The sequence below is a fragment of the Macrobrachium rosenbergii genome, chromosome 56 (genome assembly GCF_040412425.1).
Source record: "Macrobrachium rosenbergii isolate ZJJX-2024 chromosome 56, ASM4041242v1, whole genome shotgun sequence".
Lineage (NCBI taxonomy): Eukaryota > Metazoa > Arthropoda > Malacostraca > Decapoda > Palaemonidae > Macrobrachium > Macrobrachium rosenbergii.
The window spans coordinates 34,802,230-34,829,918 of record NC_089796.1 but is presented as its reverse complement, the minus strand read 5'-3'; the positions used below and the strand labels follow the sequence as shown (position 1 = coordinate 34,829,918).

General features: G+C 40.3%; 1 protein-coding gene across 21 annotated transcripts in view; it reads right to left on the bottom strand.

Annotated features, from left to right (window-relative positions):
• LOC136836296 (dentin sialophosphoprotein-like) overlaps nt 1–27,689 on the bottom strand; it is a 377,513-nt gene that overhangs the window by 184,843 nt on the left and 164,981 nt on the right. For 17 of the 21 annotated variants that reach the window (XM_067100383.1, XM_067100385.1, XM_067100377.1 and 14 more), the window contains 3 exons: nt 25,539–25,887; nt 14,084–14,139; nt 2,480–2,561 (listed from right to left, as the gene is read on the bottom strand). In XM_067100383.1, coding sequence (XP_066956484.1) covers nt 2,480–2,561; nt 14,084–14,139; nt 25,539–25,887 — 487 coding nt within the window. Of the gene's footprint in view, nt 1–2,479; nt 2,562–14,083; nt 14,140–25,538; nt 25,893–27,689 lie in introns of all 21 variants that reach the window. The other 4 variants (XM_067100393.1, XM_067100392.1, XM_067100387.1 and 1 more) reach the window with 2 other exon arrangements.

The following is a 27,689-nucleotide window of genomic DNA, read 5'->3' as shown; positions in this document are numbered from 1 at the left end:
GTAGGTTATTCTTTATTATTTTTGACAGGAAACTGCCAAATTCTTCATAAAAAAAAAGATTTCTGAGAGAGAGAGAGAGAGAGAGAGAGAGAGAGAGAGAGAGAGAGAGAGAGAGAGAGAGAGAGAGAGAGAGAGAGAGAGAGAGAGAGTATATGTGCCTGAGTGTGTATCGATGTATAGATTTAATCACTCTCATGCTACTGTCAAAGTTAGGTGAGCAAAGGATACTGTTTTGTTTAAGATGTTAGAAATTGTTTAAAAATAAAACTGATAGAATAGGATTTCTCTTAAGCAATGGACAAATTCAATTAACCAGCAACCCTTTGCTGCTTACGAGGGATTTTACTGAATTAAATCATAGTAATGATAATGATGGTACAGTACTTGAGTAAATACCAGTAATATTACAGTACATATTATGGAATTTGGCTGGGCAAAAGTACTGGTAGGCTACGGCATCAGGGTAAACATTAACCTACTCGCTACCTGGGGATCTTTTATGACATCAGATATGGTAACAGCAAACAGCCTCAGCCAAGAACAGCAGGTCTTTTGGTTTGAGCGGTCACTTAATCTGAAGCAATATGAAAGTATGATTCTTGAATAAAGAAGCAAGTGAAAAGCCTGAACAGTTTGCTGTTCAGTTCTGCCAGACCAGGCAGCCTGGGAAATAGGAGCAATGCTCATCCTTGGTATGTACCGGATGTATGCACTTTTCTACTAATCAGTCTCATCAAGGAGGTGTGTGTCAAACTCCCAGCACCTAAGAAAACAAAGACGGCCATCATAGTTACCCTCTTGCTGCAGTAGGTAAAAAGCCCAGTCTCCAAACCTGGAACAAGCTTCTCAAGAACTGCATTTCCTCAGATTTCATAGCAATCTTGAGATGCCTGGAGGTTACCTAGTGAGACATCAGAAATAGTGTTTTGCTGAAGAGGATGTTGCTACCAATTCATGATCCAATAAGATTTCAAGCATCAACCTCTACAAAAATGTGTGAGCAGATTCTGGTGTTAGTGCACTGAGAGAGGCACTGATTTGGTCAACAGTATTCCAATGACTAAAAATGTTCTGCCTTTCACAGGTATTTGAACTCTGTGGACTAGATGTGGAGTCTCTAGTGGAGTTAAGGAGACTAATTCAGCATTTCACTGAGGAAGTTTCTGAAGTGGCAGTGAAACATAACTGGGACCTTTCCCTGTTCCCTGTACTAATGTGTTTTACAACACCTCTATACAAAACTGCTTGAAGAGATACCACGCTTAATCTCAAAATGACAATGGTTATGGAATTTCTAGTGGTATTTGTACCTTCAACACAAGTCAGTGAGATTCATGCTGTCTTATCAAGTCACTTAGGCAAGTAGTTGGACTGGATCAGTTCTGCAAACTAGAGGTTGTATATATCAGTGAGAATGTTGTTGGCACCTGGTTTTATAGCAAAGGCCCAAAAGTTAGTAGCCGTGACCACATCCCAGTACTCTTTGCCTTGAATTTTGTGCTCTGTCAAGATTGCTATGCAAAACTGTCAGGAAAAATCCAAAGATTTCAAGGGTTGACAATTCTGGAATATTTCTCTATACAGGGCAACTAGGGAAGCAGGTTCCAAGGAATACAATTTTTAATTTGCAAAGGCAGGTCATTTCTTTAACTTACAACATGATTTCAGATGCTGAAGCATATCAGGTAATAATAAAAGTCCACCAAATCAAAGGCCTCTCTGTTTCCAATATTGACATGTCTTCCATTCTAAGTGCAGGTACCTGGCAGTACCCCTCGGTGCTCTTTATTCAAGAGATGTCACAGCAATGGCTAGGTTTATTTTTGCTGGGAACAGTAGTCATGGTCTGACAATGTCATAGGGAAGATGTTGATCCTTCATCTTTTTCTTCAAAACTTCATTCACTTGCCTGTCATTTTCCACATCTCTACGTCATTCATTCATTCATTCTAGTTAACTCTTAAGTCTCACAAACACTGTGTGACTGTATGCTAAACCTGAAGAGATTTACTGTGCTACTAGTCCTCACAATAACTAACCCTCTGAGTTATCACAGCCATGGAACTTAACTCATAATAGGACCCTGGGTCCTACAGGTATATGCATACACCATGGGGCATACAAAATCTTGGCCTTCCACCTAAATTATGAACTGAGAAAACATGTGATTAATGGATGGTGATGAGATAAACTGAGCTTATATAACCATTTCTTTTCTCACACAAACTCATTAATCATGGTCCCTCCTCCCAATCTCATGAACCTGCCATCCTTATTTCCAGACTTTCTGAAATACGATGTGGGTGTTTGATGAATGTCTGTAGTTCAATGTTCCATGTGTTATTAGACTATTACACTACTTCCATCAACTGGACAAAAGACTGTGTCTGGGGAAATCTGAGCCCATGAAAGTGGGCAAATATATGACTAATAGGTTTGTAGGAAAAAAACTAGTTATAAAAACTTGATTGAGACTTACTTCTTTGTCTTGGCAGATCCTTAGGAAATGAAAAGTCATCGTGTCTGTCCCGTAAAGAGTAGTTTCTCCTTCTACAGAATCCCTTGAAAGCACAATAAATATTTGTTACTCACAGAATTCCCTACAACATTTCATTATAAAGAAATTTATTCATTATAACAGTAGTCCTTATTTAACTTAAATTGTGATAAACTTGAATAAAATGTTGCTTCTCAAATCACTGACCTTCATTTAAATCTTAATACTGTACAATCTTGGTAACTTTTAATTATAAAATACTGTACTGTAATTCAGCTATAATCCTGTACTGTATTTTAATGATAATACTGTACTGTAACTATAATACTGCCTACTGGGTTAATTACCTATTAGAAGTAACTCTACTGTTTCATTTATATTAACATTTTTGTTACTAAGACTTACATGGCTCATATCTAATGATTTGTTTATATACTGTACTTTTTTCTGCAGAGTAAAAAAAAGATGGACTGAAAGCAAATCATATTTTAGTCTTGACCTTGGAACAAAATTGATGGTGAACATGTAGATTTCCTGAGTGACAACTTGGCTTATACAAGATTAGACAGCCTAGGAGTGACCACACCAGACAAACTTATCAAATGTCTTTGGGAGTAATACCTAGTGTGTACCTCTTGACTACAGTAAAGCTTCCCTGCAGTCAGAGTATTCTCAAAAGCAAAGTATACACATAATTTTACAAAAGGAGTGCTGTATCCTTGAAATATGAGTAACTGAATATTAACAACAACAGTACTACATACGAGTATTCTGAGATGGGTATGCCTACCCAGGATAGGGAATAATTCTCTTTAATTTGACATTATTTTGAGATGTTCCAGAAGCAAAAGCCAAGGGTATTTGTATGGGTTAGCTGTATTCATAACCGTAAGATATGTTGGACAAGGGAGGGGGGAGTGTGCCTGGCAGTGCACAGCAAGGGGAGAGTTAGTTGCAGCTGCCCACTGGTAAGGATCACTTGTATCCAATATTGTCCTGAACTCTTTATGGGCTAATAAAGCTTCAGAGGTAGCTATCTTTCTCTAGCCCTCACATGGCGCACTGACAATCAAGAACCAACGATTGAATCAAGATGAGTTGGCATGTGTGAAGGACCACGCCCGCAAGAAGGTCTGCAAACTTGCCGGCTGCACCGGCAGAAGGAGCCGGTAGGATCTCACGTGCGTTGCAGTCTCAACAGGCGGCGACTGAAGAATTGACACGTCAGTTATTAGCACTTCAAGGGAATAGTTCTGTACCTCCACAGTCTCCTGTGTCAGGCAGGGTCCGAGCAGCAGTGGCGCCCGAGAAGTGCAAGTTAGACATGTCCCTGTCTGCATTCTGAAGTTGGAGGAGGTCGGTAGAGTGTTGGCTTCACCTGAACAAGTGGGTGGGCATAGAAGCCGTCATGCATCTACGTCTCTGGTGCAAGGCTGAATTGCAGAGTGCTTTAGATGCAAAAGTGTCATCAGATGAAATATTTGCGATGACGCCCTCAGCGATGCTGGATGCAATACAGGAGCTAGTGACATTGTCATCCAACCAGGCTGTGTTATGGGACACGTTCTTCAGTAGCCATCAGTCGGCTGAAGAATTCATTAAAGTTTACTTTAATAAGTGCCTCCAACAGGCAATTGATTGCAGATTTAAGTGCCCGTCATGTTCTGGTGATTTAGCAGAGTATATCCTTGTTAGGAAGATAATGGTCGGCCTACATAACCCCATGCTAAAAAGAGAGTTGTATCAGTCAGCAGGTGAGTCTATGTCATTGGAGGATTTGAAAACAAAATGCTTAGCATTCGAGGTGGCAGCTCGTGACTCATTGGGTGGTAAACCCAACATTTTTGGGGCGGCAGTCAAACTGTTCAACGAGGAGGCGCCACCCGCGGTGGATGCCATGGCTGCAGGTATGGGCAAGCAGCGGAGGGGCCCATCAAAGGATAGGTCTAAGTGTAGTAGTTGCAACAGATATCATGGTCACGGGCGCCAAGATGTCAAGCGCTTTAATTGTGGTGGTAATGGGCATTTGGCCAGGTGTTGCCTGAAAGGAAAGAAGAAAAGTCATGGAGATAAAAATTCTTTGGCGACTGTTAAAGTGTCGTGTACAGGTCGTAGTAACCTGCCTAAGGTGAAGATAGATATTCGCATCCCTAGTAGTCGGAAATAGGGTCAGGCAATGGCGGTAGCTGATACTGGGGCAAAAGTGTGTGTGGCTGGCACACAGCATCTTCGTTTATTGGGGTTGAGCAAGGGTCAATTGCAAAAACTGAAGGTGAAGTTAGTGGACATAGTGGGGAAGGCAGTGCCAGTATGGGGGGTGACCCGGTGTTGCATTAAAATAGGTTCTGTGAAGTGTGAGCAGATGGTTTATTTTGCCCAATCATCATCATGTGTTTTCTTATCTTTAGATTCATGTAAAGAGCTGTGTTTAGTGCCAAGATATTTCCCTTATGCTAAAGTGCCTAGTGTCTGTGAGAGCAGTGAAATTGCTTGTAACTTCGACAGTGTTGCATCGGTGCATCCTCCGACGAACAGTCCGCCAGCCGTAGCCTCATTGGCCCAAAGGAATAGTGATGGAGACATGAAGCGTGAAGTAAGAGACAGTGCCAAGAGACAGTATCGCATGTCAGGCAGTATCCCCACGGTCTTGACCCCACCTACCAATGAGAGGAACCCACCTTTCCCCCTGGTCGAGATGAACGTCGACTGCTTGCAGGAATGGCTCTTGCAACATTTTTCGGCCACCACATTTAATACGAGCCAGTGCCCCTCCCAGTGATGGAAGGCCCCCCACACCATATTCATGTTGTGCCAGCTGGTGAGGCCACCGACTGGTGTTTTAGGATGGTAGTAACTGGCGAGAAAAATGGCCAGCCTAGAAGGACAGTGGATTTTCAATCGCTAAATGCGGTGTGTTTAAGAGAAACCCATCACACAGCTGCCCCCTTTGATATGGTCTCAAACGTCCCACCACACACTTTTAAAACAGTGGCTGACGCATGTTCTGGTTTTCATCAGGTGGAACTGGATGAGGAGAGTAGGAGGTTGACTACCTTTATTACACCATGGGGACAATACCAGTATCTACGTATCCCCATGGGCCATTGCTTGGCTCCGGACGCACGTACTTGGCTTTTGCTGATAGGCTGACTGGTTGGGTAGAGGTGGCCCATCTGCCTAATGGTGCCATGTCAGGACATCTCATCAAGAAATTCAGAGGGCATTTTATCAGATGGGGTGCCCCAGAGGAGGTGGCTACCGACGGTGGAACCAATTTCTCGAACGAGGAGATGAGGAATTTTCTAAGGAGATGGGGCATGCCATCCAGGATATCATCAGCTTTATATCCCCAAACAAATGGGTGTGCAGAAGCAGGTGCCAAGGTAGCAAAACGTGCCATCAGTGACCACCTAGGGCCGAGGGGTAGTCTAGATACGGATCAGGTTACCAGAGCCCTCTTGCAGTATCACAATACACCGTTGCATGGAGAAAAAGTGTCACCAGCTCAGTTGGCCACTGGTCGATGCCTGAGGGACTCGGTGCCCATCGCCCGCCAATATTACCGAGTAAATAAATATTGAAAGAAATCTCTTAGGTCTAGAGAACTGAAAATGGCTGAAAAGAATGAAAAGGTCTCGGCGAAAACAGAAGGAAATTTATGGACTCTGAAACCCCTCTAAGTGGGGCAAAATATCCGCATTCAGGACCCCACATCCAAACTTTGAGATCGCTCTGGTGTGGTAACAGAAGTCATTGGGACAGGGTACCGCCAGTACCGTGTACGATTGGATGGAAGTGGTCGGGTATCAGTACGCAACAGGCGCCACCTTCGCCCCTCAGTGGCACCAGCATCGCCAGTACCCCCTGATCAGGATTCTCGGGAACCAGAGTCTCAACAACAGAGATGTAGGAGGCCACCTGCGTGGCAAAACAATTATAAGATGTAATTTTGTTGAACTCTGTAATCTGTCGGATTTTTAGTAATTCTGGGAGTGTTGTATTAATTATGTATGTTATTTTGTCTTTTTTTTCTATTTTTTATTTTGTTGTGTTCACAGTTAGCTAGGACAGCTTCCGCAAAAGAACAGGGTGCTTGTACTATTGTATTTTGAAGATAGAAAAATATTTGTCGCCATATGTATATTTGTCCATCTTGTGGGGGCATGTATGGGCTAGCCGTATTCATAACCGTAAGATATGTTGGACAAGGGAGGGGGGAGTGTGCCTGGCAGTGCACAGCAAGGGGAGAGTTAGTTGCAGCTGCCCACTGGTAAGGATCACTTGTATCCAATATTGTCCTGAACTCTTTATGGGCTAATAAAGCTTCAGAGGTAGCTATCTTTCTCTAGCCCTCACAGTATTCCACCATTTGTAAAAGCATGGCATGAAAGATACAAAATATAATTATTAACAGACACTTGTAAATTTACAGTATGAGTACAAATTTCTCCCATTTTACCAATTTAAACAAACTTATTTTTCCCTAGAGCAGATATCTAGTTCAACTGTAATAACTATAAGTAGAATTAAATCAGACTGCACTTAAGAAACAGCCTCATCGTAAAAAAAAAAAAAACGATCTGTCAAGAGCAGAATCACTAATGGAGATGATGATGATGATGATTCATATGGAGATTACACGGTTATAGAAGGAAAAACTTGGTCTTCTACCATGAAGCATTACTAAATCACATGTGATGAGAAACTTCAAAAGTTTTTGTGTGAGGATTTCAGACATTTTATGAAAGAAATTCACCACCAGACCACATATCAAGAAAGCATAACTACTTGAGAGAAGTCAACGATTTACAAGATGTACATAAGAGCATTTTTTTTATTGTAGTCGGTTGTTTCGTTCTCAAGGAGTTACCACTCCATGGTCTACCAGAGCTCCATGGTGACCAAACTGATGTCAAAGAATTCTCTTTTAGCTGGTCTTGCGGCCTGGTATTGGGTCGTAATGATAAACACTGTAACACTTGATGGAGTATGTAATGGGCTTAAAGATAAGAGGGCACTTTCCCAAATCTTTACAGCGAGGCTGTATACCCAGGTTCTTCCATCGCCAAAACCTGCTTAGAAGAAGTGATTAATGTGTACGCGCAGTCCATCATATTGTTAACAACAGACCTGCGCGGAGACCAAGAACCATTATATACTCTTTGTTGGTCCACACATTAAGGTTTATTATTACCAGTGCTCTGAAAAAAATTCAATTTTTTCTCTGATTTTATTAGCAGAATCATGGATACATCTAAAATAGCAAGATAAATGATTAATACTAAAGTTTTAGTTTTAAACTTTTGGAACTGATAAATAATTTGGGTGCAAAAGCTGGAAACTGGTGTTTCTTGCCAACACATTGGTCAGCACTTACTCACTGTTGATTGCTAGTTTCGTAAAGATCAAACTGTTTTAAAGAATTTGTCATTCTAACTAAATGTTTTAACTAGAAGAAATATTCCACAACTTATCATTAATATAGAAAATCCTTTTGGATTACATAATGTCTACAATAATGTAGGCAGTAAGTGAGAATAATTTAGACTAGATTAATAGTGGATGTTGTCTGTAGCCTATAACCTAGGATTACAAATCCTTAAGTGGCCTAGCTTAGACCAAGGACCCTAGGATCAGAAAGCAACAATATCTGGGCAAAATAAATCGGTAGCCTAGCTATAAAGCTACATATTATTAAAATTTTTTCTTTTATATAAGCCTGTACACTTAAGCATGATGTAAATAATCCACAACTAGGCAGTACCTTATGTTAAGTGATAACTTTTTATGAAACATCCCATTATTGGATTAAATCATTAGCCTAGACCATGTAACCTAGGGCTAGATGAAATAGCAATTCGTGCTGGATGAGATGGTAGCCTAGCTTTAAGGCTACATACTTAGGTAATTGTGTTTTATGTAACCCATACCCTTAAGTGTGAATTACATAAATCCAGATTAGGCAGTAGCCTAGATTAGAGTAAGTGATAGCTTAGCTATAAGGTTACACATCAGTGAGTTTCTGTATATCTTAGACCAAAGAGCCTAGGATTGGATATAAACAATAACCTGGGTTAGACAAAAATAGTAGCCAAACTATATGGTTACATATTAGTAAGTTTCTGCTTTTATATAGCCTATACAATTAATAGTGATCTAAAAATGGATCTCTACTTCCATTGTGAATAAGACCCAAATTGCTCACCAAGTAGCCCCAGCCTTCTTTCCCTTCACTTTCAAAATTATTAATCATGTGAAGTCAGATTTTCAGAATTTTTTAGTGGCTAAAAAATGAGAAGCAATGGCGGAATTAAAACCATTTGCCATGGTCATCCCAGTTACGGAAAATTCTACCAAAGAATGGGCAACGCTACAAGTCCCTTTTGAAAGGAAAAAGCTCCTTTTAGATATAGCTATGCAGCAGTTTGGAACCCCCATGAGAAGAATCTCAGAGGGGACAGCCTTGGCAGAACCTCATTAGTATTATAACCTCTATCACCTTGCTGGAAGTTGCGACCAAAAGGCTTCCAGAAGATTCCAGAACAATTTTTGCTGTTGTCGCCAAAAATCTTATGAGAACTCTATGGGAAGCACTCTGTGACTTTCTAAATACTGTAGAGTGCTTTCTAGAGTGGCACATAACAAAGCGAATGGAAACATTGGAGAGCTCCAACAAGGCACTTTCAAATGTAACTTCATTATTACATTCTAACCCCTTCTGTAAGGACATGTTTGAGGAGTCTGTTGTGGCTAAACTTAATGAGCAAGCCTGCCAACGAAATTGTACAGTGTATGCTCTTATGGGAAAAAGGGAATTCAGGAAATAAAACACCCAAAACTTCCCTTTACTCAACCCAAGAAGACTTGCTATGATAAAAAATCCTGTAAGCCTTCAGTCACCCCTAAAGTTTTCCTCAAAGACAGGTAGGTGGTCAGAAGGGACAACTCCCTACAAAGGGACAACAACAACAACAGCAAGGGAATCCTTTTCACAAGGTCCAAAGCCGCTCTTATAAGGGAAAAGGAAAAGCAACACCTGGAATGCCTATCAAGGGCAAAAGCAGAGGAAGAGGTGGATACCAATAGAAATTGTATGGTTGGGGGTCGACTTCGACGTCACCACAGGAATTGGAGTCTTCCCCTTGGGGACAGCCTTATTTTCAAATGGGCTGGGGTGGAAATGGTCTTACCCCTCTCCCTCCTTTAAAGGGGCTCTTCCAAAAACCAGACCCCTCTCTGGAAGATTAGGTGCAGAAGGCCCTGTTAAAGGAAGCCATAGAGAAACATGCTTATATTCACCACCAGTGTCCCCAAAAAGGATTCCTCTGAACAAAGGTAATCCCCGACCTATCAATACTGAACAAGCACATTGTTTGCCAAAAGCTTCAGATAACTATCGTTGCCCCATTCAATCATTCCAAAAGGGACTCAGAGAGTTTCTATAGATCTGAAAGATGCATTCTGGTATGTCCCTATCGCTGTTCCCTTCCCCCTCTTCCTAGGGTTCTGGATACAGAAAGATGTGTACAGGTTCAAAGTCATGCCTTTTGGGCTAAACATTGCCCCAAAATTTTTTTACAAAATTAGCAACAGTAGTTGTTTGAGAACTCAGACAAGAAGGAATGCAACTAATAGCCTACCTACCCGACTGGTTGATCTGGGGGCCCGATGGGGGCCCACAAGAAAAGAGTGCTTGAAAAACCTAAGATAAGTGGTCAACAGACTACAGTCAAAAGATTTTACAACAACTGGAAAAATTCCTGCCTCATGCCTAGCAGACACTTTCAGTGGCTGGGACTGTGTTAGGATACTCCTCATATCCTGTTGTCTCTCGCCATCAATGCTCAAAAAAGAATAAGGCAAGACCTCAAAACGTTCCTGGCACAGCCCAGAGTTTCCAGACAGCAATTAGAATGTATGATGGGCCTGCTGCAGTTTGCATCAGCAATAGATTGAATACTCAGATTGCAACTTAAAAATGTGAACAATTTCTGGTTATCACATGCAAGAAAAAAGATGTGAGACTGACTTCATCAAAAGACTAAAAAAGCTGGGGAGATATTTCGGCCTTGGACCAGGAAGAAATCTCTGGCAAAACAGGTCACCCTGACTCCTCCATCTGTATGAGTGACAATACGCCTCGTTGACAGGTTGGGAGGACATTGGGAGGATCATCAAGTGGCAGGGGGAGGTCTGCTGCTCTGAGGAATTGTCATATCAATTTCCTGGAGCTGATGGTTGTCTTTTTGTCTCTCAAAAAACTCAAACCTCCAAAAGAGACACACAATTTGTTGTTCTAGACAACATAATTGCAATGCCCTGCATCAACAGGTCGGGATCACATTCACCTCCTCTCAGTATGAGAGCAGACTCACTATCAAGGAAAGCGACAGCCTCAACAGAGTGGATGTTGGACAACCACTCTTTTCAAAAAATAGCCAACATGCTTCCACAACTGAAAATGGATCTGTTCACCACATACAAGAATCACAAACTCCAAGTGCATGCCTCTCCAAACTTGGACAGTCAAGCAACAGCAAGAGATGCCTTCCTACAAGATTGGAGCAAATGGAGGATGATATACCTTTTTTCCTCCATTGTCCCAGATTTTGAAGGTTTTGAGCAAACTTCTAACCTGCAAAGGAACAGCTTACTTAATAGCCCCAAATTGGCCAAATAGGCTTTGGTTCCAATTACTCCATCAAAGGGCAAAGAGATCAATTCCACTACCGTCTGTTGTTCTATCCCAAACAGTAAGGGGGAAAAGTCGTCTAAGAATCCTCCTTTCTGAGCCTAGACTTTTATGAGCAGATTTTTAAAATATTGTTGACAGTGTAAATTACTCCCCCAATATTGCTAGGTACCTAGTGCAAAAACTACGAACATAGTCTATCTGACAATACTAGTCTGTATGGAAGATATGGTTGCATTATATCCATACTGAGAGCCCAGCTGAAATTTCTATGGAAGCCATTTTAAACTTTCTTATTTACCTTTTTGAAGAAAAACCTCTTGCTGTTACAACAATTACGGCATACAAGGCAGCATTAACGGAACCCTTGCTTTATGGATTCGGGATTGACTCTAATAAAGAAATTGTCACTCCCCTCTCCAGTCTTTTGCACTACAGAGACCCGTTCCCGAAAAGTTTCCAATTACCTGGTCCCTGAACAAGGCGCTTAGCCTTCTATCAAACCCTCAATTCAGCGGACCCAATACAACCAAAACTCACATGCTGCAAAAGGCAATCTTCTTGATTGTGTTAGCTTCAGGAGTTTGTATTAGTGAACTGGGCTCTCTTAGACGGGGATGATACATTGCGCAAACAGCTGACCATCAATTATTATTGTCCCATGGTCCATCATTCCTAGCCAATAATGAGAATCCTTTAAGAAGGAAATCCCCCATTTTGATAAGAAAACTAGGTATTTTGGAAATTCTTCATGATATTCATGAATTTCCAATTTAGCAGACAGGACATTATGCCCCATTCAGGAACTTAAGGTTTACCTAGAAGTCATGGCAAACATCCCAGAGGGTCCGATTCTCCTACACGCTAGCACAAACAAACCACTCTCCCTATAAGGGCTGAGAATGATTGTAGTGTCTCTCATTATAATAGCAAATCCACACTCCTTTCCTAGTCGTTGGCCTTCTTCAGAAATGTCTCTTTTGAAGAAGTCTCCGAATGTACAAGGTGGTCATCAGAGACAGTATTTTTAAAAAAACATTACTGCCACAAGCTCGAACAAATTCGACTACAAGCATCACCAGGTGGCATGGTTAGTCCTAACCCCTATGCACTACAGCAGAAAACCAGGAGTCTTATTGACAGTGAGTATGCTAACTATCATTGGGAGAGGGCGATAATACTACAACCAAACCCAAACCCTGAGGAGTATTTGGAACAAAGAATGGGGCTTGAAATTTGTGGCTTGACCTCGGACCAGAAATGTTTTTTCTTTGGAGTGTTGGGATTAAAAATTGAGAGCTTAAGCCTTTTCATCACCTGTCCATTTCTTTGTAAAGCTCCTTAAGGATAAAAAAGGTGACTACACTATCAAAAAAACAGGTTTTGACGTAGGAAAACCAATTTTTGGCAGTCGTTGTTCAGTCCTCAGAACCTTCCCAGTTCCCTGATGAAAAGGCATGGCATTTGGGCAAGGGATCATCCTGCATTGACCAACAGAAAGTAATGCTTCTTGGTCTCCGTGCAGGTCTGTTGTCGACAATATGATGGAATGTACATGTGCATTAATCACTTCTTCTAAGCATGTTTTGGCGATGGAAGAACCTGGATATGCAGCCTCAATGTAAAGATTTGGGAAAGTGCCCCCTTATCCTTGAGTCCATTACATACTGTAGTCCATCAAGAGTTACAGTGTTTATCATTACGACACAATACCAGGCCACGAGACCAGCTAAAATAGAATTCTTTGACATTAGTTTGGTCACCATGGAGCTCTGGTAGACCATGGAAGGGTAACTCCTTGAGGACTCAACAGTGACTACCAAAAAATAAGTCAAAACCTGCTTTATTACTGACCCATAAATATCATGATATATCAGTAATAACAGCAGAAAACCAGATGAAGAAGGGATGAAAGTGTAATCCTTTTTTGAACAATACTGAATACAAAATACAGTAACCCCCTGTATTTGTGGGGGATGCATACCGCAACCCTGGGCCCCCCACCCGCGAGTAGTTAAAATCCACGAATACTTAAAATCCCTCTAAAAACACTTAGAACTGCCTATTTTGATAGTTTAAAAATGCTTATACCCGAGTATTTTAATAGTTTTATCACAAAAAGTGCATTTAGTCATGAAAATTATATGATTATACAGTAATTAATGAATATTTCTCAGTGAAAAATACCACGAATGGGCGAATTATCTGCAAATAATGGGTAGATATGTTCCAAAGAGAAATCCATGAATACGTGAGTTCGCGAATCATGAGAACGCAAATACGGGGGTTTTACTGTACGCTGAAAATGGACAGCTTATAGTGCTACAAAAGCTACAGGAGGACAATACAACCAATATTAGGACCCTATCAAGCTAAAACACACACACCAAAATGCTATAAAGTCCACTTGCCTGATTAATTTTTAAAGGGATTGACTAGTATGGTGATTAAGTGAACAAAAAAGTAAGGAATAGTTACAAATTGAATAATTATGATGGTACAAGCTGAAAAAAATCACTAACCATGTCATAAAATTATAAAACTGGAGACCAGTAGGCAGTATTTTTACAACATATGGAACTCCATTCTTTCAGTGTTAATAGAATTGAAACTGAAGTAAAACTAAATATCAACTAGAAGGTAGCAATTAATCAAGAGGAAGTTAATAATTCCTGGATGCAAGTTTTTGCATTCTGTATTAACAACCAAGTGTTCAAACCTCACTGTAGACCCAATGCCGAGTGTAAATTATGTACTCAAAATTGTTCACACCTTCTGGTTACTCTTGTAAATGTGTGTGTTTTAACAACAAAACACTGCAAGTACATCAACTAATTTTTGTCTCTAGAACAATGAGGCACATGCAAACTGTTCTACCTTAAGATGCATCTTACCTGGTTAACGTCAGGTGATTTTTGGCCTCCCCTTCTATTATCATCATCTGTATCATCTGTAAATGAGAGAAAAATGGATGATAAAGTGCCGATTATCTTCCTAAACTGCCAATTTTAGTTATAAGTGCAACTATTTTCGTAAGTATCCTATGATACAAACCTATTTTGTTTGCCCCAAAGGTTCCCTGACAAACCCTCTCAGAAGAGAAAAAGAACACAATTCAGCAGCAGGTCAGCAGTGCATATGCACTGTTAAGGCCCTGTAAGTCTTGGCTGACAATGCAGCCACTTCTCAATGCTGTATGCTTTTGACAAGTGGAGTATGGGGCAGGGAGGAAGACTATCAAGTGTAAGTCTAGTTTTTACTGGAAAGTATGTTTTATGTTCCATTTTTAGAAATGCTACACTAGTTTAGTAACTGACCCATTAATTACAGTGCAAAATCTCAATTCACGTGGGGAGGATTTAAGTTGTCAAATCCAGAGACTATAAAACAGAGTTACTTGGACCTAACTGGCAAAAGAAATACAAACTCAAATTCATTTGCACAGTCCTGTAAATTGCTTCCATAAATAAAAAAATTAGTTCAAAACATTTAAAAGGAAGCTGTCTTGAATATGACTTTGGAGCCATTTATGAGGCAGGTGAGTTTGTCCTTTTTATGTGATTTTGAGTGTATGATCTGCTTTTTAAGAATGTCTAGCTTAAATGGTTAAATAAAATGGCCCTTATGCATGACCTATGATTGAAAAATTGGAAGATTACTTCATATATTGCTCTGCTTGTTTAGAATCCCTCTCCAACAAAAAGGACCATTTGCTTCTGGGTTATGTTAGGCCTCAAGGAGTATGCCTTCAGCCACATGAGCATCATGCCTAGTAAATAAATGGCACCAATGTCACTGGACATCTGGATCCTGTCATTATGGCAATATTAACACTATAGTAATAAAAATTCTTGAAGTTGGCTAATTCAAGTTGAGATTCTTCGGTTCTAATAATTGCTTTCCCTAACCTATAAAGAAACAATATCTTGTGATGGGTTTCTCTAATTTCCCATTAACAGAAAAACCTAGTTGTGCTTTGTGTAAATCACTGGTTCTTTAAGGTACAACTGTAAGGCCCTAATTAGTTACGGATAAATATCACAACTATCTTGAAAATGTTTAACTCCTTGAGATTCCCGGAGACATCAAATGACGACATGTAATTATTTTTTTTTACTGGTTTAGTAAATAAAAATCATAACTAGCTTGACACTGGGATGTCTGGAGTGTTGGGGGATGGTTTAACTTCATCACTCATGGCAGTAGGGCTGTACAAGGGGACATCATTTTGCCATTCTAAGTATAAACAAAAGCTGGCATATGTACATCGCTGGGAAAGAAATTTATACTTTTCATGGTATACAAAATATTTATTAAGGAAGTCATTTCTGTTCTCGATTAAATTGGATGCTTTATTCTAAATATGACATTTTTATAATAAAATACATTTTATATATACTTACCAAGTAATTACACAGCTATCAATTTCTATTAACTGGCAGTAGTGATTCTGTTTTGTTTTGTTTTTGGTGTAAGTAGCTAGCCCAGCCCACTTTCAGGGAAGAGGTGGAACGACACAGCAAGAAGGATCAATTTGTTTATGCTGTAATGTCCATGAGAGGGGAGGAGGGAGGGCTCCCACTCTGTAATTACTTGGTAAGTATATATAAAATTTTATTTTATTATAAAAATGTTATTTTCATATAAGTAACTTACCAGGTAACTACATAGCTGATTCCCACATTGATAGGAGGTGGGTTTCATGGGCTTATTCTGCCTTAAGTATTAAAAGTAATAAATTGAGAATAGAAAGGAGTTGCTAACATCAATACAATGTTTGTTGTTTCCCTACCTGGTAAGAGAGCTGCTGCAGGAAGATACTGCCTGTGGTGGCGTTCATCTTACCCAGTAAAGGTGTGGTGGTAAAGCCAAGTGTCACCTGCTACATAAGTGGGGACCTCACAGCGAAGGACTTCTCTGAACACTAGCAAAGTAAAAAGTTTGCCTCTGCCCTGGGAGCAGTACCGACACGCAAAACCAGACAACAACGCTGACACTTGCACCAAATTATTAAAAATACCATCACCCAACCATTAAAAGACCTGGAGGGTGTCCCAGTACAGAGTACCCCCCAGGTCCCCTAAAACTCAACACCAGATTTCCAAGGTGAAGAGTAAGGATGGAAGGAATGTTTCCTATACTTCCTTCCCCAACAACGTGCCAGCCACCAATAAAGAACCCAAGGTACTGCAATCATCAAAAACTGTTTCCACATCGTGTAGATAATGTGCCTAAAATACTGACTTACATCTCCAATAAGTGGATTGAAGAATGGAGGCAAGAGAAAGATTGTACTTGAATGATAAGAACGTTGCTACAGCTCTAATCTCATGAGCTCTCGCTCTCAGAATGGGTAGAAGCTCTTCTCCCACTTCGGAAATGTGCCTCGCGAATGAAATCTCTTAGGAAGAAAGAGAGGGCATTCTTTGAATCACCACAGGTGATTGGACAGACCTCTTATCTTGTCAGTCTTATGGCGGTAGCATTTGAGTGCCCTTACCAGACAAAGGAATCTTCCCTCATCTAAAGAACCTACCGCCTGATTTAGGTTTTTAATGCCAAAAGAATGAGGCCAAGGTTTCACTGGATTCTCATTCTTAGTGAGAAAACCAGGAGTAAAAGAACATATTGCATCTCCATTATTGAAACCGACTCTTCTATCTAGAGCCTGGATCTCACTTACTCTCTTGGCTGTAGCCAAGGCTACTAGGAATAGTCTTCTTGGTTACGTTCCTCAGTGAAGCAGAGTCAAGAGGTTCAAAGGTAGGACCAGAAAGCCATTTGAGAACCACATCCAAGTTCCAAGATACTTGTTCTAATTCTTTACATTTCGTTGTATCAAATGATTTAATAAGCTCAGATAAATCCTGATTCGAAGAAATATCCAGGAGGCCCCTAGCCTGAATACTGAGCTTAACATTGCTTTGTAACCTTTAATAGTGGAGGAGGATAACCCCTTAGAAATTCTCAAGAACAACAAAAAATCAGCAATCTCTGTCAAAGATGTCGTAAAAGAAGAGATGTGACTTGCTCTGCACCAAGTGCGCTGGAAAATAGCCCACTTGCTTTGGTAGATATTGGCTGATGACTGTCTCCTGCATCTAGAGATAGCTTCTGCAGCTGTTCTCGAAAAGCCTTTAGCTCTGAGGAGTTTCTTGATAGTTTGAATCCTGTCAGAGCTAGCGTGGATAACCTGATGGAATCGCCCAAGATGGGGTTGTTTGAGAAGCTTGTGTGTTTGAGGTAGTAGTCTTGGGAAATCAGACAGGAGACTTATCAGGTCGGGACACCATTCCCTTAGAGGCCAGAATGGAGCTATGAGGACCAATGAAGCATTTTGTGAGACCTGAATTTGTTTGTCACTTCCCTTACCATCCCGAAGAGAGGGAAGGTGTACAGACTCTGGTCGGAACAGTCTAAAGGCATGGCATCCATTGCCCACAATGTAGGATCTGGAACTGCAGAACAATAAAGTGGAAAGTGGTGATTTTTGGAGGTCACAAAAAGGTCTACTGTTGGCCTTCTCTGTAACTTCCACAGCTCCAACGTCCATTCCGTGGGAATCATTTGGTTGCTGCAACTCAGCTGGTCCACTAGAACATTCATTTTGCCTTGCACAAATCTTTTTACCATCCTTGTCTGATTCTGATGAGCCCAGAGAAGAAGGTCCCTCGCCACCTCGCACAGGGAGAAAGAATGAGTTCCCCCTTTACTTGCGTATGTAGGCCAGGCTGGTCATACTGTCCGAGTGTACTGCAATGGTCTTGTCTCGAACTTCCAAAGCAAAGGCTTGCAATCCCAGACTGATCACTGTAAGCTCCTTCAAGTTTATGTTCCAACTCTTCTCTTCTAGTGTCCACCTTCTGGAGACTTCTTTGTACCCTGGGAAAGCACCCCAACCTAAGTCGGATGCATTTGCATAGAAGCTCAGTTCGGGGTTCTGAAGAAAAACTGATTTCCCTTCTAGCAGCCTGCCTTTAGATCTCCACCAAAGCAGGTGCTTCTTGATGTCCTGGGTTATTGGGAACACAAACGAGTCCGGATGTTTCTTCCGGTCCCAACTGTCTCTGTGCTCTCTGGAGCACCCTCATGTGAAGTCTCCCCAGGGAGACAAACTGTTCGATGGAAGCCAATGTTCTGAGGAGGCTCATCCACTTGTTGGCCAAACATATTTGGAGGGAGAGAAACTCGTCTATTGTCTTTAGACAAGATTCTGCCCTCTTGGGAGCAGGAGAACCCTGAAAAAGATGAGAATTCAGACTCATTCCCAAACATACTATCCATTGAGAGGGAACTAGTTGAGACTTCTGAAGGTTAATCAAAAGTCCCAATTCTTTTAACAGGCAGAGCGTCTTTTGAATGTCTCCCTTGCAAGCTTCCTTTGTAGGAGAATGAATGAGCCAGTCGTCCAGATAGAGCATAATGTTGTCACCCACTAGATGAAGCCAACCCACTATTGGAGCAATAACGTGGGTGAAAACTTGAGGGGCCATTGAAAGTCCGAAGCACAGTGCTCGGAACTGGAAAATCTGGTCCTGAAAAACGAATAGAAGGTACTTCCTCGAGTCTGGCTGTATGGGGACATGAAAGTATGCATCTTGCATATCTATGGAGACCATCCAGTCCCCTTGATGAATGGATGCAAGAATTAAGCGATTTGTCTCCATTCTGAATTTTGTCTTCCATACGAAGACTTTCAGAGTGCTGACATCCAGTACTGTTCTTCATCCTCCTGAAGACTCTGGAACCACGAACAAGCAATTGTAAAACCCCTCCAATTCCACATCCTCCTCGCTTGCTCCATTCTTCTCAAAAAAGGAGCCTACTGCCCACTGCTGCATGGGGAAAACTTTCCTCACTTTTTGGATGAAGTTTGGTAGAAGACTTCTTGATGGCCTTGGAGGAGAATCAGATGTTGGATCTAGGCCTTGACTGAAATCTTTGCCTGGCCCCTTGAAAGGGCTGACACTGCAGAGGAAAAGATGACTTGGTACTGAACGAGATGTTCTCTTTAGCATGTTTAGAGGACTGAGCCAGGAGATCTTGTGTTGACTTCTTTTGCAAGTCTGTGATACCATTAAATAACAATTGAGGGAAAAGGAAATCACACACAAAAGGAGAGAAGAGAGGAAATCACACACAAAAGGAGAGAAGAGAGGAAATCACACACAAAAGGAGAGAAGAGAAGGGCCAATTTCTGTGCTGATGTGACTCCTTTGGAGGTATAAGAGCACCAGAGGTCTCTCTTCTTTAAAATACCCATGAAATATGTAGAGATTAATTCACAAGAAGCATATCTAGTCCCTCTGTCCATACAGGATAGGATGCCTAGAAGATCCGTTGAAATGTCCATGGGAACAGAAGGATAGTCCTGGATTTTCTTGGACAGGGCGCCCACTGCTCAATCCAGGACACTGACCACTTCAAACATTTTGAGGATATTCTTCAACAAATGATCTAATTTCTGCCTCCGCCCAGACAAACCCAGAGAGGGAGCTTCTCCAGTAGCATAATACAAGTACCTCCTTCTCAACAAGCACGATGGGGGTAGCAGAACACAGCCTTTGCCTGTTCTCTTTGTCTGCTAACCAACAATCCACTTCATTCATAGCCTTCTTAGCCGAAGTACGAAGCACCAACTTAGGAAGCTTGGAAGATTCTGACTGAAGATTGCTCATCTGAAAAGTGGAAGCTGGAGAAGAAGGAGCCATTGGAGAAAGAAGTCAGGAAAGGTGTGAAGAAGAAAGCACAAGAGCTGAATGTGGCATAGTAGGAGTTTCCTCTTCCGGATCCTGAGACTCCTCCTCGGCTGGCAAAACTGGAGACAGGTGCCTCTAATGCTCTAGCTGGCAGGGGTTGAGGTTTCAAAAAACTTGAAATGTCATCTAGGCACTACTGTATGGGAGCCAGAGCTGGGTCTACAATAATTGGCGCCGCAGAAGAAGACTGTTGTCACACGATGAGAAGAGGGATGATCAGACGGCAATGGGCGCTTGGGAGATACTGGAAGCTAGGGCGTAGCTGAGCACTTGGGAACTACTGGGAGCTCAGAAGATACAGACTCTCGGGAGCCAATGGGTGCTCAGACATGGCTACAAGCCTGGGCACTACTGGAAGTTCTGGCGCTGATGGGCGCTCTGGCTCCAGTGGGCATGTCAGTACGAACTGAGGAGCAGGTGCTTCTGACACCACTACAATGCAAGAAGATGAAGAACATCTGGAGGAATGGGTGGGAGCTGAAGGGCGCACTGTCAATGAAGCATGCTCAGAAATGGCAGGCAGCTCAGGCGCTAATGAATGCTCCAAAGAAACTTGCCTCCAGTTGGATTGATCAGGATCTGACACACAACACTTGGAAGGAGAAACCTCTGGCAAAAAACGTTCTGGGCTGTCCCAAAAACTACATGAGGGCTCAGCCTCTTTCACTTTCCTACTAGGCACCTGAGGGGTGCTAGACACATCCACTGCTGACCTCTTCAGTGGTCTATATTCCTCCTTGCAGCGCCACTGGCACCTGCAATCAGGACTTGACGCATCAGAATTGGAGGAAAGATGGTGCGCATCCAAGAAAACGCCTTTCCAATGGCATTTTGTTGTCGCTTGGGAATCACCTACGGGTGCGACTGAGGGGTCAACTGCCTGTGGACAGACCCCACCGACCTCCCTTGGGGCTCCGGTATGACTTCCCCAGGTGCAGGGGTGTGTGTCAGGGGCCTTCACCTAGGAGAGTCGGTGGGACAGACAGCCGGCTCCTCCACTAACACTTCACTGTGAGCACTCCATTCGTGGTTCATAAGTTCACGAACTGTATCACCCAAATGAGACATAGTGCTAGCTTGACTTGCACTGGACATCATCAAGAGAAAGTTAAAAAATTAAATCTTAAAAGGGGAAAAATTAAAAATTCTGTAAACTGTCTCAATCAAGTCAACCTGACTAAATAAATGCCAAAAGACAACCAAAAGAATCAAAAATACTTCACCGATACTTCATGGAAAATAACCAGTAAAGCCTACGAAAGTCCAAAATTTATGCTGCTGCTTACAACCTTCATCAAAAGCTGGCAGAAATAAACTGATCGTTCTTGCTGTGTTGTTCTTCTTCTTACCTGAAAGTTGGCGGGGCTAGCTACTTACCCAAAAACAAAACAGAATTGCTACCGCAAATTTTCAAATTTTAGATGCCGCTTAATAGAAATTGATAGCTATGTAATTACTATGTAAGTTACTAATATAAAAATATAATTTTTCTGTTTGGAATTATTAAAGGTATACAATGAAGTATAATTATTTGGCTTATAAACTGAAATAAAAACGAACATTTTCTGAGATTTGAATCTTCACAACAAAGCCTGCTGCAAAGATGGGCAGACACAATTCTAGCCTCTTGTGTGAGTAGCTATCTGACATGGCTGAAGGTCACTGGAAAGATGCAACCTACAAGAGCAAGGCTATCCTTGCAAAGTAATATTTTCTTGAGGTTCATATGGTTCAGTCTTATTTATCTTTTTTGTACAAGTTTTTTAAAATGCTGACACAGATATTTCAGCTGTAAAGAAGTGGAGAAACCTCCCCTTCACATTTGGAAAATCTTTTGAAGAGTCATGTCCTCATGAACAGTGGATACTATATTGGGAGCGGTGACATGGACTGTGCTGACATTCCTTTCCTTGCACCATCTTTAAAGAAAATTTCCACTTTGACTAGCAAGGCATCTTACATGGTCTAAAAATTGTCTTTGCTACCCTCTTAAGAAACTTCTCTCGTTTCTGAGCCATTGTTGAATATCTGCCAGGCATGCATAGGCACTAATGAAAACTGTGGAATTACGAACTTCTCAAAAGTTCTATGGCTTAAATTTGACTTGGTAAGAAAAGGGTCTATCAAAGTTACCCAAAGATATTCTAAAGGTCTCTAGAGGTCCCCCTCTGCCCAGGACTTTCTTATTACTTCAAATGGAGGAATGTATAAGTGTCCATCTTGTCTTATGGAGGCATGAATAGATAACCCTTCCAAAAATGTTGGATCTTATAGGATTTGAACAATAAATGGTAGTTATTTTGTTGTTGCTGGTGATGAACATACCACCATCCATGGTCCACACAGTTTCCATACTCTTCAGGCAGACAAGATCTCCCCCTGTGAGGTCGGCTAATAACAAAGCAATATTTCCCGTGGACAAACCTGAAGCTATATTATGAACATTCATGGCCAGATGACATATTTCCTGGCCTTGGGGCTCCATATTCTCAATAAAAAACAGATACTGTTTTGTCAGACATTACTCATACCATCTTGCCAAACACATGCTGCTTAAAAGCAATCTGGACCAACAAATAACTGATTATTGTATATTTTTTAGTTTATTAATAATATTAAACAAAATCCATGGAAGATATATAATTTTTCAGTGGATAATCATTAGAATACAATAAACAACTTTTTGTGGTCACTTTTAATTTTTTTGACTCTAAGCTTCAAAATTGAATCTTCTTTGAACACAGTCTAAAATAAAAAAAAAATTATATAAAACTGTATACAAAATAAAAAATCCTAAATAAACTATAACTTTTAATGGTTTTTTCCATGAAATATTTGCCTTTGTAATTAGATGGAAAATTTAAAAAGTAGGTGTCAGTTGCAGACATATGAAAACTTGAAAAGTATGAGGATAATGAGCTTGGTGAATGGAAGAGGCGCAGCTCTTTTAGCAAAGGTGAGCAGCTCTAGAAAACTGGAGCACAGTGGGTCAGACCTTCTTCAGTAACTAAAGAGTGGCTCAGATCCTAAAAAGATATTTTACTAAGCGTGTATGAATAGCTCATGTGCACAGTTTGGGTCCTGAGATGAAGTGTTACTCAGTATATGAGTGGTTCAAGCGGATGGATCAGACCAGTTGTAGATAATCAGCTTGGTACTCTAGCAATGGACTGGCTTAAATATGGCGAGCAGTCAGTGAAAAAAATAGCTTGCACAGTGAGACTGCTCATTAAAAATAATATGGACAGGTTTTGCATGTTGCAAAAAGTACAGTTTTGTATGTTTATACAGGCTGGTGTTGAGAAAATATCTCTCAACTCGGTTAAGGTGATAAACATTCTCCGTATGAACATACCAAGACAAAGGCAACTCCAAAATTTAATGCTCCCATTGCTGTTGCATCAACCATTGCAAAGAGGAGTAAAAGACAATTTTTAAGTTCTGCTTAGGAGCTACAACTTTATCAGTAGTGAGACAACAACCCAGGCTAGTTAAATTTGACATCAAAGAATCCAAGGCAAAGGGAAAAATCAACACAAAAATCTCTTATAATGCTTTCTCCTTTCTATTTTACTTCCACTGACTCGGAGCAGTCCACACATGAAGAATAGGTGATGTTAGGTGAACCTATCTGATTTTGGCACATAAAATATAAATATGAGGGTTCGACGACAATAATTGTAATACTTTATATTGTATATCATTGTAAAGTTTACCCTTATCCATCATCATCCCAACTGTTATCCTGAAGCTAAGGAGTCAGTTGCCATGATGCATCTACTCTAAGTTCACTTTCTTTGCTAAACATTTCTCTAAATCCTCCCTCACTTTATCACGCCATTTAATCCTTGGCCTTTCTCATGACCGTTTTCCTTAAGTTTTAGCCAAGCCCTCTTCGCTCCTTCCTCCTCACTCACCCATACCACATGCCCAAACCATTCCAATCTTGATTTTCTTTATCATATCAGTAATCGTCGCAACTCTGGCACTTATAATTTCTTTCTTTTCCAGTCTCTCATGCAGAAAGATCCCCAAAATCCCCCTTCAGCATCCTCGTTCTGTTCACTCCCGCCTCTGTTCCTCTTTCCTTCTTAATGACCATGTTTCTGAACCATACATCATCATTGGTCTGAACACAGTATTCTTATTTGGTATTCGTTAGTCACACACTACCCCTGCCACCTTCTTCTACTTCCCTCAAGTTAATTATATCCTGCATTCAACCTCAGCTTCATACCCTTCCTCCTGACTTCAGTATATCATATGTATCTGAAATTCTCTACCTGCTTTAAATCTAAGTCTCTTTTATCTTACATAAATAACATACCCCCTCCCTACTTGCTGGACACTGTAGCCTAAGTTTTAAACACATATACCTTCATATCATCCCATTCAAGAGATTCCTGCCATTCTCTTGCCCCTCTTTGCAATTCTTCAGTTTCTGCTGTAATCACCAGATCTTCTGCATGTAAGAATGCCCATAGATTTTCATCCCTCATCCTTTCAGTCAATACATCTATAACCAGTGCAAACAGAAATGGGCTAATTGTTGAGCCTTGATGTAAACAGATCCTTAAACTTCAAATATTTCTGTTTTGCCACAGTCTCTCATTACTGCTGTCCTTGATCCTTTATATATGATTTCAACCAACTCTCCTGGCATTTTCCTCTTCTTTAACAACACCAGAACACCACCTCTCTCGGTATTCTACCGAATGCCTTCTCTACTCTTATTACCAACCTTAATTATAAATAGCTCTGTATGGAAACATGTCTATATTATGTTTGGGAATGTTGAGGGAAAGAACTGATAATTCATGTTAAATTCCAAATCAGGGTAGCTGCTCTATACATCAACAAATTGTATATTTTTCACGAATCCACATGAAATATACATGTATTGGATTGTGCCTTGCACCCATATACAGTATGTATCCTATATCTAAACAGTTAGGTGAACAGCCTTTGACAATTTCAAACGATGATGAGCCAATAATGCATTTCACTCAAGCTATTGATTTTTAACAGGAGAATACATGCATAATGTCAATTAACATATATAGTAAGTACATAAATTTAAATCTTTAAACTGTAATTAACATAAAAAGGCACAAACGGCAAATTAAGCTGAATTGTCTACTTATTTTGTGATCTCGTTACCACGAAGAAAATTAATGCCATAAAAAAACTCCTATGGCAGGTTTAGAAAAAACCACGATAAGATGTTAATATGCTAAAGGGAAATCTCATATTTACATTTCTAAGCCCTCCTCCATATTCCAGGTGTCAAAGCTTTATGTTACTAAGAATGGGCCAGATTGTCAGCTGAACAATATCAGGCCTTACAGCATGTAATTAACTATCAAAGATTGGCGCCCATGTGCTTCCTTTGTAAAAGGTTTGTCTGGGAATGTTTCTTGGTAAGTGGTATGGCACTAAGCTTTGACTAAGGGTTTTTATTAAGCATACTGCAATAATCACTGTTAGTCTTCAGCTCACTCACAGTAAAAATGCTATACTGTGTATGCATGCCTTTCAGAATGATTTTGTATTCCATGTTGCTGGTGAACAAGAATATAATTCTACTCACAAAGATTTGGTGGATTTTGATCAGTTTTTTGCTTCCTTGGAGTTCTTGGTGGCACGTATTCCTCCTCATCATCAGAACTGAACCTTACTGGTCTCCCTCTTATGTTTGAGATTCTTGGTCTCGCATTCTCATCACTGCCACGTTGCTTTGCTAGATTTCTATACTGAAACAGATGTCCTGGACGATCTGGTTGGTGTCTCAAAGACGGCTCATTTTCACTCACATCCTCCTCATCAGAGATGCACACATCCCATTTCTTCCTTCTATAATCTTCCTTCCTGTCATCTTTGGCATTATCATAGTTGAACCCAGGTTGACGGCGATAGACTCTTCTTTCAGCCATCTGAAACTGATCTGAAATTGAACAGCTCTTTTCACGTGACTCAATAAGTCAATCAACTTAAAAAAAAAAAAAAAAAAACAAGAACAATCAACACCCTTTGGCAGAACTCTCTATAAATTTTCATTGGTATTGCAAAACAAATAAAAAACATGAAAAACATGACTTTAATAAAATATTGCAATTAAGTTCTGTGCATATTCAAGGTAAAAAAAACTTACTAAGTTCTGCAAGTATTTGAAGCAATGAATATTCAGAGTACAACACTATCTTGAAAAAGTTGACTTAGTAGCCTACACATACATAAACTAGCGTGTGTGTGTATATATATATATATATATATATATATATATATATATATATATATATATATATATATATATATATATATATATATATATATATATTATATATGTGTATAATTTGTGTGCAATTGTAGTCTCTACCCCAAAATATATGTGGATATATATGCGAGTAAAATGCCTTCTGTTTGGTTTACAATACTGTACTGGCAGAAGAATGTGGTGGTAACACAATAGTTCACAAAGCACACTGAAAAATGGATAGTGTTGAGGATAGACCATAGTAATCATGTTCAGGGGTATGAAAGTAACCTACTCTTCCGCTTGGGGAATTATGCTACGGTTACTGGCTCAAAAACAAAACTTCATATACAACGTCAGCTTGTTTATTGCCCGAATGGCTGACATAGATGAATCATAACCTCGTCATAGTTTTGTTCTCTCATTGGCTGCTTGTGTGTGTGTGTGTGTGTATGTGTGTATTACACTACGCTGCTACTCAAGAGTCCTCCCCATCTCACTCCCCTATATTGGATACCTCTGACAGTGATGGTGAATTAATGAGTATTAAAATTTCCAAACAAAACGAAAACAAAGACCAAAATTATATGTTAAATAGAAGACACTATCGTATTTTCCAGCGTCAGAGATGGTCCGACCTTGAAGAAGCTCCCTACTTTTGATCTGCATAATTTTGAAAACTAAAAATAAGCATAAAAATATGGTGACAACACTCACGAGTTGACTGATTTGTTTCGGTTGGTGTGCTGCCCCATTCTGACTGTCTCAGTGCTTAAAAGTGTGACTTTGACTTGTACAGCATATTTAAAAATTACTTTTTTTTTTTATTTATTTCACTGACTTTAATATTAAATGTTTTCCAAAAGCCGAGATACCAGCAAACTGAAAATCTTTGTCTCAGTCTATGTGTATACTCGTATTTATACGAGTATACATTTACGTATGCATCACGTTCAGGTAATCTACGGTACACATTTGCTGAGTGTTTGCTTGTATTTGTCTTTCAGAGTTATTTTTCTTTATCGCCATCTATTAGATGGTATGGCAGATGAAAATTGACAAATGCTTAACATCAACTAAATCACATGATTATCTTCAGTTTCAGCAATCATATACTGTACCACTGACTGAAACGTTTATTGATTCAACGGGTAATGCAATTTGTCTACTGAGAAACAATGATAAAAATCCCATTCCACAACAGATATTAGCTTGTAATAATAAATAATGAAAATACAAAACAACGCAGTACGAGCGCGCACGACAAAGAAAGAGGAAGTAGATCAACAGACATTAGTAAAATTCCTTTCAGAAGTGTAATTTACATGTAATCGACTAATGGACTGCACTTTCACAATGCAAATTTAATTACGTATTACACGACAAGAGTTAACATACCTTAATGGAATATGATTAAAATAATTTTGTTAAGAAGTGTAGTGCATTACATACTTGCCAAAGTTTTTACCAATGATAAGCAGTAGCCTT